Genomic DNA, 18,235 nt, shown 5'->3' with positions numbered 1-18,235 from the left:
AATCAATCAAAAAAACACTCTGGACAAATATGAAGCACAAATAGCAATGTAAGAAGGTTAAAAGCTCTGAAAAGTCGATTTTGCATGTTATGGGACCTTTAACATCTGTGATTGGCCACTCCTATTTTTTAGGCCACTCCTATTTAAACCTCTGTCCCATCCTCAGTTACCCATTTGCCTGACGAAGGCCCAGTTGCCGAAACGTTGCCTCTTTACCAATACATTTTTATTCGCAAGTAAGACAGTGTGCGGGATTTCTTTCCCTAGTACAGTAACTTTTTTTTTTAAATGCACAAATGCAGGTTGTCGCAGTTTTTATTTTATTTTATAACACTTTAACAGTGCACCTTTTTTGAGGTAGCTTGAATAAGAAACAATAGTGCAGAATTTGAATTAAATAAAAAAGCAGCTCAACTTAAAATCCCCAGAAGCATGTAAACAAATAAACAAAGTGTATTAAAATTGCAACAGTGTCATAAAGTAAGGCCATAATGTGCTTTTCAGAACTGCACTCTTAATACTCTTGGGCTTAAATAATAAAACGTATGTTTTTCTTGATGAAATCCATCTGTTGTCGAGTCGAGAGTAGGCCAGGGGCCAGTGTTTGAAGCGACCTACACTCATCCTCGCAGTAGCCACGGTGTCTATCACGCCGTGTTGGGAAAGCAAGTTCTGTACGCAGAGATGGCCAGAATGTGCGACGCAGCGCACACTCCGCACTCCCGTCTCACACATAGCTTTCTTCATATTAGCAGCGCTTGTCACGCAAAATTACACCGACCCGTTGCTTGTCGATGCCCCAGTTATTGAGCATTTTTTCCTTAATCTGTTAAGATGCTCTCTGCTGTGTGGTGTCCGCGAAATTCCCTGGACATGCGGATGATTGATCCATGATGCAAGTTAACTGCCGTAAAGTGTGGGCAGTAAAATGTCATGATCCATTCATGTGTTATACGGAGGAGAGAGACTAATAATAAGCTTGAAATGTATAACGCTGATCAAACTAGTAAGAGTAAAATGTATATCCGATCACTGATCGGGATGCAACATCCGATCAGAAAATAATAAACAATGCTTTAGGTTACATCTGTCATGGAAGAGCAAATCCATGGATGTACGCGTTGCACTAAACAAAGACTGCAGCACAACAGAGGAAGTGAGGGCTTATTACTGATGTCATCAATGCAGTTAAGTTGATGAATCATTTACAAGATTTATTCATTTACAGGAACACGAAAGACCCCCGAGGAGACTTCTCTGTCTTTGAAGAAGAAGGATCTGTCCAAGTGCATCGAGAGTGGACTGTCCATTCAGTGTGTCACATGCACTTCTACTGAGACGATACATAGCTTCAGATGACGTCACAACATCCGGGTCACTGCCCCCTCACAAAACCTTGATACCGAGTAAGCTAACTGTCATTCTGATCGATCTCAAAAAGTTGCTCAGTTTTGGGATGTTCAAATCACTGATGCTCCAAATGCTCTGCGTAACCACGTGACACGCGGTAGTTATGGTGTTGTTTCCCCCTCGCAAACTGACTGCCCCCGTTACTAGGTCAAGTGACCCGGATGACGACGTCAGCGTGAAGCTATGTATTGTTGCTGGGACAACGGTAAAAACGTGTATATCTTTCATAAAAAGCAATAAACATGTAAAATAATAGTAGAAACACACTCTCAGTAATTCACTTCACATCCAGCCGAACCGATAAAAAGAGTTCACTTCATTTGTATTGTTGTTTTACGTTTGTAGCGTTAGACGACCAGCTTTAGCCGACTAGCGTCAGCCGACTAGCGTTAGCCGACTAGCTAACGTCACAAACAAGTTAAAACTATGGCCTAAACGCCGGATATAAGTGAAGGAAACACATTCCTTTACAAATATAATGTCATTCTTCACTTACCTTCGGCTATGTTGAGTTGGAGTCGTTGTAGGTCGCGGGTTTAAGCAGCGAGTCCAGCAGCATGGCAGGCACTAGATCATACACGCCTAACTCACGGAAGTACTTCTTCTTCTTCTTCTTCTTCTAGTATTGTTTATCAGCAGTTGGCACGCAACTAAAGGTGCCACCACCATTACCGCCACCGGCCGGTATGGAGTGTGGGTTGGGAAGGCCCCAACAGTCCTTAAATCCTCCCCATTGATCCTGTTGACTTAAGGTACATAAGGAGTACCTTTACTATAACCTCTTGTGAGATGTTCAGCAATCATTCCTTGATACTAAATCTAATCCCATGTTCACATACTCTCTCTCACAATTTGTCTTTGCTGTTGATATTTCGGGCAATGAATAATGACATGCTCCACTGTCTCTTGGACTCTGCAGCGCTCGCACTCCCCTGTTCAATGTTTCCCTATTATTCTGAGGGTGTCATTCAGCCCTGTGTGTCCCAACCTCAGACACGTCAGAACGTCCTCCTCTCTGCGGCTCTTACTGCTCCACTCTCTTGTTCTCCCCTCTGCTCTCGTTTGTATAATATAGAAAAACCGGCCTTTGAGGCAAGATAAGATAAGATATGCCTTTAATGTCCACACATGGAGAAATGTCAGTGTTACAACACAGTAGATACAGGGGGAAAGGACAGATAACTTATAGGAAGTTAAAAAAAAAACACTCTTAATAGAAGAACTCTTATAAACAAAAACTATTTTTAACAAAACCTTGTAAACAGGTCCTCTCATATCTTAATAGGGAATGGAGGGAAGAAAAATAAAAATAAAGATAAAATAATAATAATAATAATAATAAATATAGCCGCAAGCGGCAATGATCGGCCCTCGCCACGCTGCCGCCACGCCGCAAGAGGAGGGGGCGCTAACGCGCCCCAATTGTCCTTTTATTACGCCTACTGCTGAATCTGTGACGCTGTCACATCTTCTCCCCTTTGTTTTACCATCAAAAAGCAATTTTATTTTGAATTCTTGGCAAAATGTGCAGCTTTGCCGCACAGACACCGTGACTCTTGTGGAGGAAATGTGGATAACTTTTGATGGTCCACCCCTGAAGATGAGTCTCACCAAATTTCAGGTTAATAGGGCTGACGCCCTAAGAGGAGTTTGTGAAAGTCTAAAGTGTAAACATGTTCTGGCGATTTCCCCATTGGAATAACATGGAAGGTTTCGGTCATCGTTACGGCAACGCCATAACAATTATGACATGGGTCTCATTGACTTTTTTGATGGGGCCAAAATTGAGTTGTGTGTCAAATTTCATATAATTTCGCAAAACTAAATATTTAACCTCCATATGAAATCTGTAGGGGGCGCTGTGGCTCCAAATTGATTTATTTCACTTCTAGTAGGTTTAGGGCAAAGAGTTTAACAACTGATTCTAATTTGACGCAATTCGGACTTTATCTGCGCAAACGGCAGAAATGTTAAATTTGGGAGATTTCTGAAATTCTTGCTACAGTTTGCGGCTTCGCCGCACAGAGACCGTGACAGGGTCAATGTCATTTGGATAGCTTTTGATGTCCCACTCCTCAGTAGCATTTTCACCAAATTTCAGCTTTTTAGGGCCAACGCCCTGGGAGGAGTTCGTAAAAGTACGACGTTTGGAAAAACTCCGAAGTCATGTTTAGCCATTTTTGAAGCAATATGGCCGACATTTGGTTGGGCGGACGGCGTTGCCGCAGTAATAGTTTTTACTTCTCTTGTCACCATCTACCTCTGCGCCAAATTTCATGATTCTACGATCAGATTTTTTTTGGGTCATTTCCCATCTCTCAATGCATTTTTGGTACATTTGGGGGCGCTGACGCGCCAATTTTTTTATTTTAGAAAAGGGAAATAGCCAGAATGTAGAGAGGCACGATTTTTAGAGGTGTGCAAATTTTTGTGACTTTTCATCAATGTTCACTGGGTGAAAAATAGGGGGGTTGGTCCCGATAAGAAGAAGAAGAAGAAGAAAGAATAATATTCCGATGCGAAAACAATGTTTCCCATTTTTCAAATATCATAAACTATACATTTTCGGAAAGCGCTCGCGCTTTCCTACCTCATGGTGTGGGTCCCTGGTCACTGACGGGTACTTTCGTTGATTTTGAGTGGGCTCCGCCCACTTTGTGTTTTTTGCCCTCTATACAGTAATAATGTTCAATTTTTGCATTACATGCTTATATGCACGGAACATGCAAGAGATGGGGAACGTATTCGTGAGGTACTTAGCGCAAATGAGTGCTTTATATGGGGATGACGACCGCGTTTAGTGCGCACTTTTGCACGGGCTTCGCCCGTTTACAACGGTAATGTTCCATTTTCCTACTACTAATTAGTATGCACGGGGCGTGCATGAGTGAAGGAGTGCGTTAGTGAGTGTTTGGAAGTGGGCGAGTGCTTCGCGCTCGATTTCGTGCGCACTACGTGTGCACTTTCGCAGCCGTGCTTCGCACGGCCTTAGGAGATTAATAGGCCTCTCGCCAGCTTGTGGCGCTCGGGCCTAATAATAGAAATAAAAGTAGCAGGCATAAGACAAATAATACTAATAATAATGGTAAAGTTCACATTAACACTACTACATTTCTTTCTTCTCAACAAACTCAGATCTACCCCAGGCTCTTTCAGAAACCATGGAGGGACATTAGAGTTTGGAACTGTCGGGCTCACGTTCAGCTGGTTAAGTCCTATTTCTTTGAACTTCACTCTCTCCTATCCACCCAAAGCTGGTGAACTGTGCTTTTTCTTTTCCCTGACATGGTTTTAGTACATTTAGTCCTGGGTGGCTTACACTATGTCCTTGTAAATTAACCCAATATGTTAGAATCATCTGCTCTCTTCTGCTATCTAGAGGCATCTCCCCCTTTTCAACTTGGAGTGCATCTACTGGAGTTGACCTCATCGCCCCACAACACACTCTTAAAGCTTGGTTCTGAACTATATCTAATTTTTTTAGATTACTCCTTGAAGCTGAGCAATATACAATACACCCATAGTCAATCGATGATCTGATCAGAGCCATATATATTACCTTCAGGCATTTCCGGCTAGCTCCCCACTCCCGTCCCCACTCCCGTCCTCTCAAGCACCTCATAATGTTTACAACTTTTTTACACTTCTCTACTGTTTTACTTATATGCACTCCCCATGTCAATATAGTGTCAAACCACAACCCCAAATACTTAAACTCACACTCGTAAAAAACATTGTTTTTGTCTTATTTACAGAAAATCTAAATCCCCACTTAATTGTCCATGTTTCCACTTTATGTTTGGCTTGTTGCAATTTCCCCCCAGTATATTCAATATTTCTACCTCTCTTCCACATTACTCCATCATCTGCAAAAAGAGAGACCCCTATAGGGCCTTCCACATTACAAAATATTTCATTATTCATAATAGAAAACAGCACCGGGCCCACTACACTCCCCTGTGGCGTACCATTTTTGATGTCATACTTTGAGCTAAAATCTTTCCCCACACGCACTGAAATATTCCTACCAAAAAATTCCTAACCCATCCTAACATCTTGCCTCTTATTCCCATCTGATGCAACCTTATAATTAGCCCCTCCCTCCACATCATATCATCAGCTTTTTCAATGTCAAAAAATACTGCAACAACACACTCCTTATTCACTTGGGCTTTTCTAATTTCATTTTCAAAAATAACTTCTGGGTCTATTGTACTCCTGCCTTTCCTAAATCCAGATTGGTGGCTTTTAATCATTTCATTTTTTTCCAAAATATAGCATAGTCTTTCATTGATCATTTTTTCCATTAGTTTCCCTACATGCGATGTCAAGGCTCTAGGTCTATAGCTCACTGCCAAGCTGGGATCCTTACCTGGTTTACAATTTGGTACTATTACTGCCTCCTTCTACTGGTCTGGTAGGAATTCTCCATCCACACTTTATTATACAACTGTAAAATTAAGGCTTTACTTTTTCCACTGAGGTTCTTCAACATACAATAACTTCATCTTTTCATACTTATTTAAAGCGTCATTGAGTTCCTTCATTGTAAATTCAACATTAATTGCACTATCATAGTCACTGATATCATCTAATCTATTGGTGTTATTTCCCACAATCTTTCTTCTTGCTCTCTTTTCCTCTACACTCAGATTTTCCCGACTATTAACTTTTACATATTGCCTAGCTAACAACTCAGCTTTATTTGCATTATCTAGAACTACTTCTTCTCCATTTTTCATCACTGGGTAACTAAAACTTTTATTAATACCAGCCATTCTTTTAATTGTTCCCCAAACCTGACCTACCGATGATTGTCTACCAAGCGTGTCACAGTAACCTCTCCAATACTCTTTCTCCTTTTACCGTTCTTTTTACCATTGCTATTTTCTTTTTATAATCAATATAATTTTGAAAACAATCATTTCTTTTCAATACTTTAAATGCTTTATTCCTCGCTCGAATGGCATTTGTGCATTCTTCAGACCACCAAGGGACAATCTTTCTTTCTTTTCTTTTTTTTTTCTTTTTTTTTCTTTTTTCTTTTTTTGTAAGGCCCAAAATCACAACAACAGTTGCCTCTGAGGGCCACAGGGAGAAATGAATCAACAATGTCTGTGGTGGCGAGGGAGTCAGACAATGTCTGTGGTGGCGAGGGAGTCAGACAATGTCTGTGGTGGCGAGGGACGATGTCCCAGGGTCCTCTGTCCTTAGACTCTCCTTTCGGTTTTGCTTACCTTTGCTCTTCCTTATTGTCTGCTTTGCTGCTCTCACAATCGCAAGACACAAAGAAGTTTACATCCACGTTTACTTTCTCCATTTCATTTTCACAAATGACCCTGAATTTATTCCAGTCTATTCCTTTAAAACACCACCTACTTATTCCTTCCGTGCACTCTCATAATTAAAACTTATCTGTTTTTATTGGGTAGTGATCACTCCTTATCAACGACCCAGGTGCTCATCCCAGCAATATGATGTGCTGATTCTGTTCCATTCCTTGCATTAAATCTAGTTCCACTCCCGTCATTCAAACATACAAGACCCTTCATATCCATTAAATCCTCTATCACCAACTCATTCTCATCATTATGCCCACAACGTACTATGAGCATTAAAATCACCACAACATGTAGATTTGCCCTCAAGATGAACCATAAAATCCTGCAGACCCTCCAGTGTTAAACGCTTAAGATGAGATAAGATATTCCTTTTTTGTCCACACATGGGGAAATTTTGTTGTTGCAACGCAGGTAGATTCAGAGGAAAAGGATAGATAACTTATAGGAAGTTTAAAAAGCACTCTTAATAGAAGAACTCTCCCCCACACTTCTATCACAATGAATTATAATTATTTCCCTTTACTTAAAACTCTATACTGATCCCATTCCTGATAAATATTGCACATCCTCCACCATTTCCTCCTTGCCTATCCCTTCGAACACACTCGTACCCTCTAATAACAAAATCTAATGTTGGCTTTAGCCAGGTTTCTTGAACACAAATGACATCCGGTTTCACCTTACTATCTTGTACATATCCTTTAAATTCCTGTCCATTTGCAATGAGACTCCTGGCATTCCACTGCAGTATAATCAGGTCTTCTCACTTGTTTCTCCTCCTGCCTTACTGTTCCCCTCTAACCTTTTGTTCATTAGCTCCCAAGAGATACCTTTAGCACCCAGGAATTTCTCCGCCCCCTCTACTATCATCTTAGCTTTGTCTGGTTTACGTTTGACTTGTTCAGAGCAATTTATCACATAAGACAAAAATACTACCAAGTCATCAACAGCAAGTACTATACTTGTTCCTCCTCTTTTTGGAACAACACTGGTGTCAGCAGTGTTTCCTCGTTTCTGTATTTGGACCTTCGTTGCAGCTTCTGCATACGAGATGTTATTCAACATTTTTACCTTTTCAATTTGTACAGCTTTCTTTCTTACCTCACATCCACCAAACGTCGCAGTGTGCTGTCCCCCACAATTACAGCACTTAATCTGAGCATTTTCCTCACATTCTTCAATCTTATGTTCACCTCCACATTTTAAACATTTCTGCTTCCCTCTATACACCGCTGCTATGTGGCCATAAAGCTGACACTTGTAGCACTGGAGTGGAGGAGGGACATATTCTCTTACCAGGAAACTCAAACAGCCGACCTTCACTCTCTCAGGAAGCACATCTTTAAATTCCAATAAAACCGACATGCTCTGAATTCTTTGGCCATCACTCCATCTCATCAATCTCTTAACAGAATCCACCCCTGCACCCAAACTGTTTTTAAACTTATCCAGATCTTCATCCAGGGGGATTCCTGTGACTACTCCACGTGCTCCTTTCCTTTCTCCAACAACCTTAAACTCACTTACAGCCATCTTTCCAATGCTACTAATCTGCATTGCTGAGTTTTTCTGCGCCTCCGAATCACACACAATCAGTAGATTACCATCTCTCAACACTTTGGCAAATGCTACATCCCCCAATATCTTCTTTATCTCCCTTGACAGCGCCAAGATTCCAATTTTTCCTAACTCACTCTCAGTTTTAAATTGAAGGATTACTTTAGGATTATTCTGCTCTCTCACTACTCTTTTCCGACCCTCCGATCTCCCTTCATCTGGACTGGGCAGAAGAATGAAGCGATACATGAGCATAAGTAACAAACATAGTAGCATAATCAATATACTTCATTCCCCCTGTTGATATCTGAAGGAGATCACAATCAGAACCCATATATAATCAAATAATTCACATAGAACCAAACCATCACTGGTGAGAAAACCGTGCATCAATATAAACATGTCTACTACAGAACTGCAAAACTTTCCCATTGTTCGGCTCACCAGACAACTCTGAAAAATAAAGCACAGCGCAGCACACTAGACAAAGGGAAAGGTTAGAGTAGATAACATTCCTCTTCCTCCGGGAGGACAGCATCTTCCTTTGGCACCAACATATCAACATATACTGACCTCCTCCTGCCTGAGCCACAAAGCCGTCGATCGTTCGTTCCACCAGGTGGGTAAGACACCATGAGGGTCTTGATACAGGGTATGCAGCCATAGCCACACAAGACCAGGATGGCCAGGAAAACGGCGAGGGAGAGTATCACAGACGACATTAACCCTTTCCATTTACCAAAATAATTCATCCATGAATCCCACATGGATGTGTCTACCCCCGAATGCTTTTTCATCTTTCTATTTAGTGTGCGTAATCCGTCAACAACCTGGGTCAAACGGCCCCCTTCGCGTGTGTTATTCGGTATAAAAGTACAACATTGCACCTCCCGTATCATGGCGCAAATCCCGCCTTTCTCTGCCAAGAGCATGTCCAAGGCTATACGATTCTGGAAGGCCATCAGAGAGGTAGCGGCTAGCTGCTCGTGTACAGCAGTGAACCCTTCCTGGGAAAAATTACCCAGTTTCTGAATATTATAATGGATGTAATTAATTCTATCAACGTTTTTATTTATAGTACACCACGGGCAAAAGAATGATTCAAATCCTGCGGCCACTTGATTACTTATTTTATACTCGTCTGGTACACCCCGTGGGACTCCTATGGCATCGACGTAGGTTGGGTCAGCTTCACTCAGCCAGGGAGTGGATTTCCCTACCGATCTCATGGGACGCAGTGGGTTCTCTGCCATCCGGACAGGAGAATCAGCCCACTGCAAAATGTCGTTAGCTGTCATGGGAAACACGACTGCCTGCACAATGAGAGATACTAGGGCACAAGGACCTTCATTCTTGCCGTATAATGCATGGTGAAGCACTTTGCCTCCGCACCACCAATAGAGATCTGCGCGCGTCAGTAGAACGATATCTCTATGTAAGCTATACATTAGCGCGCAGGTCCCTTCCGGGACGTGGCCAAATTTATTTCCACCTCCGGATTTATTAATACTTCCCCTGCCCAGTAAACTCCTAACCGTGGTACAGAGGCTGAGCAGGCATAGTACTCGTTGCAACACGATTTTATTTGGTTACATGAAGCGGAATGCAGGACATGCGGATCAGCGGTGGCAGACACGCGCGCGACGAAAAAACATCGAAAAACAGACCCAAAAACAACAAGACACTTCCGGCTACCCACAATGCCACCCTCTCTCTTCAAGGGGCCAGCCAGGCAGGTAACAATGTATTTCCGGCAGACTACGCACCACACAGAGCACTGCTGCCTCTCACTGGTGATAGTCCGTTATGACGCTCTGTACACCTGCTGATGCAAAGAGGGGACAAGCAAAGTCTTCACTGACACAGATTTAAACCCCAGATCAAAGAAGTGGGACAAAAGTGATCTCCTCTGAACTGCAAACCTGTTACACTCCATTAAAACATGGGGGACAGTTTCTTCTTTTCCACAGGTTTCACATTGGCCATTGTGATTTTTTCCAGTCAAGAAGAGGTCCGATGCTAAGCCCCAGTCACAGTCTCGTTATCAGGACAGGTAGTTTATGAATATTCACCTTCAAAAAACAAGGAATTCTTTCAATAGCTTCTACTGTCTTTTATAGTAGGTTTAATTTCTAGGTATCAAGCACACCTTGTACTATTTTCAATTCAACCCTATTTAGATAATAATAATACAATTTTATAGCTTCTAAATCAGGTAAACTAGAAAGTCAAATCTAAGGTTTTTTTTTAGTACTTTTTGTCTCCAGGTATCATACACACTTTTTACTTTTTCAAATTAACCCTTTATAGGTTTTTAATGAATATTCATCTTTAAAAATCTAGGAAGGCGGCAACCCCCGAACCCGGTGGTGGACGCCGGAAGTACGGGATGGCGTAAGGGATAAGGTTTCTTCTGCTTATGGGACTCCTAAGGCCGTTGACAGGTATCGGCAGGCCAAGCACACCGCTTGTGTCACAGAGGCAAAAACCCGGGGCGCTCCCAGGGAAATTCACTGTCACTGTTGTTTGGTCACAGTCTCAATAATCGTGATCAATCATTAAATCGTGATATTTAATCAAAACGGTAAAATTTGACATCCCTGCTCTAAAACAAATAATTGTTTGAATAATCGTGATTACAGTTATGGTTTTAATAACTGTGATTGTCATATTTTTTTCATTAATTGAGCCTTAACGTTACTTTTCACTTGCAGATTTAATAGTGAGACAAACAAAAATCACACCTTTAGCAAAATGGAGAAAGAAATGTGACTATTTTTTGTGTTAAAAGTCAGTCTGCTTTTAATAAGACAAACTCAACTCAAACTGAAATCGTCAGTGTTGAAAGAAAAGCGTTCAATCATCTGTCACGTGGCCCGGCTCGGAAAGTGTTAGAATAATGGGCTCTGGCAACATCCAGACAGTTTTCTTCCTTATACGCTGCAAAACGGAAGCGCTGGGCTGAACGTCTGCTCAGGCGCGTTACATGAGAGACACGCAACTTTGTAACACACAATCAAGACGCCAAACCGTTCTATTCAAACAGGCCTGCGAGACTCATCGACACCACATTCAACAGTCCCTAGTTCAAAGGGCACGTTACAGGTTTTTATTTGGTGTGTCTGTATCTGTTGTACATATGAACCATAGTTTTACACCGATCGAGCGGCTATATGCAAGGAAAAGTACAAACAAATCTATAGTAAATGACAGGAAGTGACATCACATTAGGGTCCAGCCAGAGTAGATGTATAATTTACACAAAACAACTGTTTTTCACCCTATAAATGTTAATTCAACAAAATAAAGGAGCGCTCATATATTTCTATTTGTCGAATCAAAAAGTGGTTGCTGGGTAATTCACTAGTGTAATGTCATAAATTACAAACAGGAAGTAAAACTATAAACCTAAACCTCTACGGCCAAAACCGTGCAGTAGACACGATTAAAGCGGGCAAAACTATTTAGTATCTTTATGATAAGACTAAGGCAAAAATAGTGACAAAAATCTTTATCTAATTCCTGATAACGATAATCAGACAATATTATTTCAATACAACAGAAATGTGTTTAAATGTGTTAGTTGAGGTTTGAACTTTTTACCATCAACAATAAACTTAATATTCAAATTCAGCCCATCTTAAAAACAACATTGATTTTATATATTTTGCTAACAGAACATGTATTTAACCCAAAGTGGAACGACAACACCACAAGATCACAGGAGTTCACACTATTGCAAATATTTTTTTTATTTTTATAGAAAACGACCAGTGTATTTACATGAAAAACGACAGAATGAACCCATAATTCACTCCCAAATCTCACAGTATCTCACTTGTTTATTCTTTTCTGTTGTTGTGAATATTAATCCTTCAAAAGAACCCAAAATGAATTTGACAAAGACACCATTGATCGATTGTTCGACTAAAGGTCTACAGCACAACTCAACAGGACACATTTTGACTTTTTTTTTTAATACGCTCTGATTTTGAATACAGCCCAAAATGGGTTTGAATATTGAGCAAATGGTTCATGGTTTTGAACCGTCATCATATTTGCAGTGGTTTTCAAAGCAAAGAGTTCAGTTGAATTTAACCAATTATTCAAAATATTACCTCATGACCATAGGTGAGGGAATGTAGATTGACCGGTAAATTGAGAGCTTTGCCTTTCGACTCAGCTCCTTCTTCACCACAACAGACCGCTGCACCGATCCAACTGTCAATCTAACGTTCCCTCTTCCCTCACTCGTGAACAAGACCCCGAGATACTTGAACTCCTCCACTTGGGGCAAGGACTCCCCACCCACCTGGAAAGGGCAAGACACCTTTTTCCGGTTGAGAACCATGGCCTCGGATTTGGAGGTGCTGATTCTCATCCCAGCCGCTTCACACTCGGCTCAAACCGTCCCAGTGCATGTTGCAGGTCCGGGTTTGATGGAGCCATCAGGACAACATCGTCTGCAAACAGCAGAGATGAAATCCTGTGGTCCCCAAACCCTCCGACCCCTGACTGCGCCTAGAAATTCTGTCCATTAAAACAAAAAACAGAACCTGTGACAAAGGGATGCCCTGGCAGAGTCCAACACGCACTGGGAACAGGTCTGACTTACTCCAATGTACACAGCTCCTGCTCCAGTCATACAGGGACCGGACAGCCCTGAGCAAAGGGCCCCCGACCCCGTAGCCCCAGAGCACCCCCCAAAGGACACCCCGAGGGACACGGTTGAAAGCCTTCTCCAGATCCACAAAGCACATGTGGACTGGTTGGGCAAACTCCCATAAACCCTCGAGCACCCGATGGAGGGTATAGAGCTGGTCCAGTGTTCCACGACCGGGACAAAAAACACTCTGCTCCTCCTGAATCTGAGGTTCGACTATCAGTCGTATTCTCCTCTTCAGTACCCTGGAACAGACCTTACTGAGGAGTGTGATCCCTTTGTAGTTGGAACACACCCTCCGGTCCCCTTTCTTGAACGGAGGGATGACCACTCCGGTCTGCCAGTCCAGAGACACTTAGATGTGTCAGCCAAGACAGTCCTACAACATCCAGAAACTTTAGGTACTCAGGGCAGATCTCATCCACCCCAGGAGCCCTGCCACCAAGGAGTCTGCCAACAACCTCAATGACTTCAGCTTGGGCGATGGACGAGTCAGCCTCAGAGTCTTCAGTCTGCTTCCTCTTCGGAATATGTGATAGTGGGATTACGGAGGTTCTCAATGTATTCCTTCCACCGTCCCGACAACATCCCCAGTCGAGGTCAGCAGGTCTCCACCCGCACCGTAAACGGTGTTGGTGAAGCACTGCTTCCCACTTCTGAGGCGACGGACGGTTTTCCAGAATTTCTTTGGGGGCAACCAGTAGTCCTCCTCCATGATCTCCCCAAACTCCTCTCAGCGACAGCACAAGCTGCGGCTCGTCTGGTCAGCCGATACCTGTCAAAGGCCTCAGGAGTCCTACAAGCCAAAGAGGCCTGATAGGCCTACTTCTTCAGCCTGACAACATCCCTTCCGGTGTCCACCACCGGGTTCGGGCGTTGCCGTACCTGCAGGCACCTGAGACCTTGCGACCACAGCTCTGAGCAGCCGCATCGACGATGGAGGTCACGAAAATGGTCCACTCTGACTCAATGTCCCCAGCCTCCCCCAAGAAATGGGAGAAGCTGTTCCGAAGGTGTGAGTTGAAGACCCTACTGACAGAGGGCTCCGCAAGACGTTCTCAACAGACCCTCACAATGCGCTTGTGTCTGCACAGCTTCCTCCTCCGCCAGCGGATCCAACTCACCACCAGGTGGTGATCAGTTGACAGCTCTGCTCCTCTCTTCACCCGAGTGTCCAAGATACGTGGCCGGAGGTCAGATGACACGACAACGAAGCCGATAATTGATCTCCAGCCTAGGGTGTCCTCATACTTCCCAAATTATTTACCATCCCAGGGGGGAGATAACACATTAAAAAATGGGAGATTGCCCCCCTATGCGGGAGATTTCAAATTTTATCAGAATTAACCGAAAATAACACTAATGAGGCGAGCCACATGACTCATCGGATAAATATTCGTCCCACTTTACGCTTCATAGTATATTTCTATATTAAACAAACCATGTAGTGTAGAACCGGTATTTATTTTCATCAGTCGATTTATCCTTATTGGCGCCGCTATCTTTGTTAACGCTCATGTCGTTCACTATCATGGTGTAGATTTCGGATTAAATTTGACCTGCGTTGAATTCTGGGATGGAAACGCTCAGCAGCGTAATCACAACAAACATGGCGGCGCCCGTGTCCCCCGTATGCTCCCCGCCGCTTGCCTTTGCTACCAAAGTAAAGGCTAGTAGAAAAGGTCAATTTTTATTTTTTTAAATAAATATCTCCAAGAGAGTTGGGAAGTATGCGTCCTGGTGCCACGTGCACTGATGGACACCCTTGTGCTTGAACATGGTGTTTGTTATGGACAATATTCTCTGGGACTAGGATTTTAGGTAGTTATTGTTCAGATTTAAATTTAAAAAGGGCAAAATCTGAAGCTTGTTCAGCAAAACATTAATTCCTACCGAGTCTCGTTTTCTGAAAAGGGAGCACTTTATCCATTGACTGACAACTATAACTCTAAAAAAAAAGATCAATAAAAGTCTATAAACCGGAATGATTTTGTGTAGTTTAATAAACAAAAATATCAAAGCAAGTAATTACACATTAATTACACCAGCTATGACTGGGATCAACGTGAAAAGTAAGTTTTGATTAATTCTAAAATAATCTGGATGAAACCTCACTTTAATGCCACTCTGCAAGTTTCAGCCACTCTCAGGTCTCATGTGTCCAAGAGAAGGCCCAGATGTGGATCAAGGCCTCCTCAGAGATCTTTGGGTCCTTAGAGCCGTCTGTGGCGCTGGTCTTTGCTCAGAGTTTAGCGTTCGAAGATTTGACATTCTGAGCACAGTGCTGAGACGTGGGAGACAATGGAAGCCCCTCCCACACATCATTAGCAGGTCATGAGGAAGTACATTAAATATGACATAAACACATTTCAAACACAGTTCTTAAGGCAAACTAAACTAAAGCATGATTTATTTACAAGTTTAGATCACACAGTAAACGTTAAATCAGTTTAAATGTGAAATACAGTCATTAAGGACTTCATCCTGAGAAAGTTTCCATCCAGCAGAACAAGAGGATTTGTTACAGTGGACGATTCCACTTCTCCACAGGGGTCAGATCCTTGGACCCATTTGGTGTCCTCTGTGTTCTTCATCAGAGGTGTTGACCCAAAGGGGGGGAGGGGGGTGTGGTGAAGACAGTGTTGTTGGTCAATGGGGGGATGGGGAACATTCTTCCACCCATCCAACATTTTGCTTTGCTTTCTGCAACAGTGTCTTAATTATGAAAAGGTAATGTCTCTTAAAGGTCTCTATGGACACATATGTCCTACAGAGGCCATTTTGTTCAGAAAGAGCTCTTTGAATAGAAATTTAACGTTAAACATACCGGTCGCATACAATAGTGTCTTGAAGCCATGGGGCGGGAAAAGCCCTGTCCATTCTGACGCTAATCAGGTACTCAGTGATGAGGGAGCTAACATCAGCTAACAAAAGGGTTTTGATAGCCCTTTACAGTTAGGATACAAAGGAGAGTAATCTCAAGTGAAATTGTAAACACCCTTCATAGAGTAGAATAAATATTTGCATTCTCAGACTACATCCACATATTGAGAATGACTCAATGAAGGAGTTGGGAAAAAAAAAACAGTGTCCAGATGATGAGCTCATTTATGGTAAAACATGAACATTAGCAGGCGTTTGATATGAAAACACATGCATCTGATAAAAGCCTTAGCCGCTAAGGCTTTTCAACAGTGTGGACTCTCATGTGTTTTATTAAGCTGCCTGAGTGGAAAAATGCCTTCTGACAAACATCACAGCTGTAAGGTTTCTCTCCAGTGTGGACTCTCATGTGTGATGTTAAGTGGCTTAACTGGGAAAATGCCGTCTCACAAACATCACAGCTGTAAGGTTTTTCTCCAGTGTGGATTCTCATGTGTGTTATTAAGCTGCTTGAGCATGAAAATGTCTTCTGACAAACATCACAGCTGTAAGGTTTCTCTCCAGTGTGGATTCTGGTGTGACTTTTGAGAGCGCTTGCTGTAGAAAAACTGTTTCCACACTGGTCACACTCATTTAGTGTTATTCCTGTGTGGGTTGTGTAGTGATTCGAGAGCTCAGGTGATGTTCTAAAGGCCTTTTCACACTGGTCACACTTAAAAGGTTTCTCTCCAGTGTGGACTCTCATGTGTTTTTTTAAGCAGCTTGAGCTTGAAAATGTCTTCTCACAAACATCACAGCTGTAAGGTTTTTCTCCAGTGTGGACTCTCATGTGTGATGTTAAGTGGCTTGAGCTTGAAAATGCCTTCTCACAAACATTACAGCTGTAAGGTTTATCTCCAGTGTGGACTCTCATGTGTCTTATTAAGTTGCTCAAGATTGAAAATGTCTTCTGACAAACATCACAGCTGTAAGGTTTCTCTCCAGTGTGGACTCTCATGTGTGTTGTTAAGCTGCTTGAGCTTGAAAATGCCTTCTCACAAACATCACAGCTGTAAGGTTTTTCTCCAGTGTGGATTCTCATGTGTGTTATTAAGCTGCTTGACTGGGAAAATGCCGTCTCACAAACATCACAGCTGTAAGGTTTCTCTCCAGTGTGGATTCTGGTGTGACTTTTGAGAGCGCTTGCTGTAGAAAAACTGTTTCCACACTGGTCACACTCATTTAGTGTTATTCCTGTGTGGGTTGTGTAGTGATTCGAGAGCTCAGGTGATGTTCTAAAAGCCTTTTCACACTGGTCACACTTAAAAGGTTTCTCTCCAGTGTGGACTCTCATGTGTTTTATTAAGCTGCTTGAGCATGAAAATGTCTTCTGACAAAAATTACAGCTGTAAGGTTTCTCTCCAGTGTGGACTCTCATGTGTTTTATTAAGCTGCTTGAGCTTGAAAATGTCTTCTGACAAACATCACAGCTGTAAGATTTCTCTCCAGTGTGGATTCTCATGTGTGATGTTAAGCTGCTTGAGCATGAAAATGCCGTCTCACAAACATCACAACTGTAAGGTTTCTCTCCAGTGTGGATTCTCATGTGTGATGTTAAGCTGCTTGAGCATGAAAATGTCTTCTGACAAACATCACAACTGTAAGGTTTCTCTCCAGTGTGGATTCTCATGTGTGATGTTAAGCTGCTTGACTGGGAAAATGCCGTCTCACAAACATCACAACTGTAAGGTTTTTCTCCAGTGTGGACTCTCATGTGTGATGTTAAGCTGCTTGAGCATGAAAATGCCGTCTCACAAACATCACAACTGTAAGGTTTCTCTCCAGTGTGGATTCTCATGTGTGATGTTAAGCTGCTTGACTGGGAAAATGCCGTCTCACAAACATCACAACTGTAAGGTTTTTCTCCAGTGTGGACTCTCATGTGTGATGTTAAGTGGCTTGAGCATGAAAATGCCTTCTCACAAACATCACAGCTGTAAGGTTTTTCTCCAGTGTGGACTCTCATGTGTTTTATTAAGCTGCACAAGTATGAAAATGCCGTCTCACAAACATCACAGCTGTAAGGTTTTTCTCCAGTGTGGACTCTCATGTGTGATGTTAAGTTGCTTGAGCTTGAAAATGTCTTCTGACAAACATCACAGCTGTAAGGTTTCTCTCCAGTGTGGAATCTCATGTGTTTTTTTAAGTAGCTTGAGCTTGAAAATGTCTTCTGGCAAACATCACAGCTGTAAGGTTTCTCTCCAGTGTGGATTCTCATGTGTTTTTTTAAGTAGCTTGAGCTTGAAAATGTCTTCTCACAAACATCACAGCTGTAAGGTTTCTCTCCAGTGTGGACTTTCATGTGTGATATTAAGCTGCTTGACCGGCAAAATGCCGTCTC

General features: G+C 42.4%; 1 protein-coding gene across 1 annotated transcript in view; it reads right to left on the bottom strand.

Moving 5' to 3' along the window:
• LOC140355866 (uncharacterized) overlaps window positions 1-18,235 on the bottom strand; it is a 117,037-nt gene extending 98,802 nt beyond the window's left edge. Inside the window, exon 1 of the mRNA XM_072440507.1 lies at window positions 17,547-18,235. Coding sequence (XP_072296608.1) covers window positions 17,547-18,196 — 650 coding nt within the window. The 5' untranslated portion in view covers window positions 18,197-18,235. The remainder of the gene's footprint in view (window positions 1-17,546) is intronic.

The sequence above is a fragment of the Eucyclogobius newberryi genome, unplaced genomic scaffold, assembly GCF_026437365.1.
Source record: "Eucyclogobius newberryi isolate DKJ021-1_F unplaced genomic scaffold, fEucNew1.0.hap1 SCAF_12, whole genome shotgun sequence".
In the NCBI taxonomy this organism is placed as follows: Eukaryota; Metazoa; Chordata; class Actinopteri; order Gobiiformes; family Gobiidae; genus Eucyclogobius; species Eucyclogobius newberryi.
This window is presented reverse-complemented; position numbering and strand designations above follow the sequence as displayed.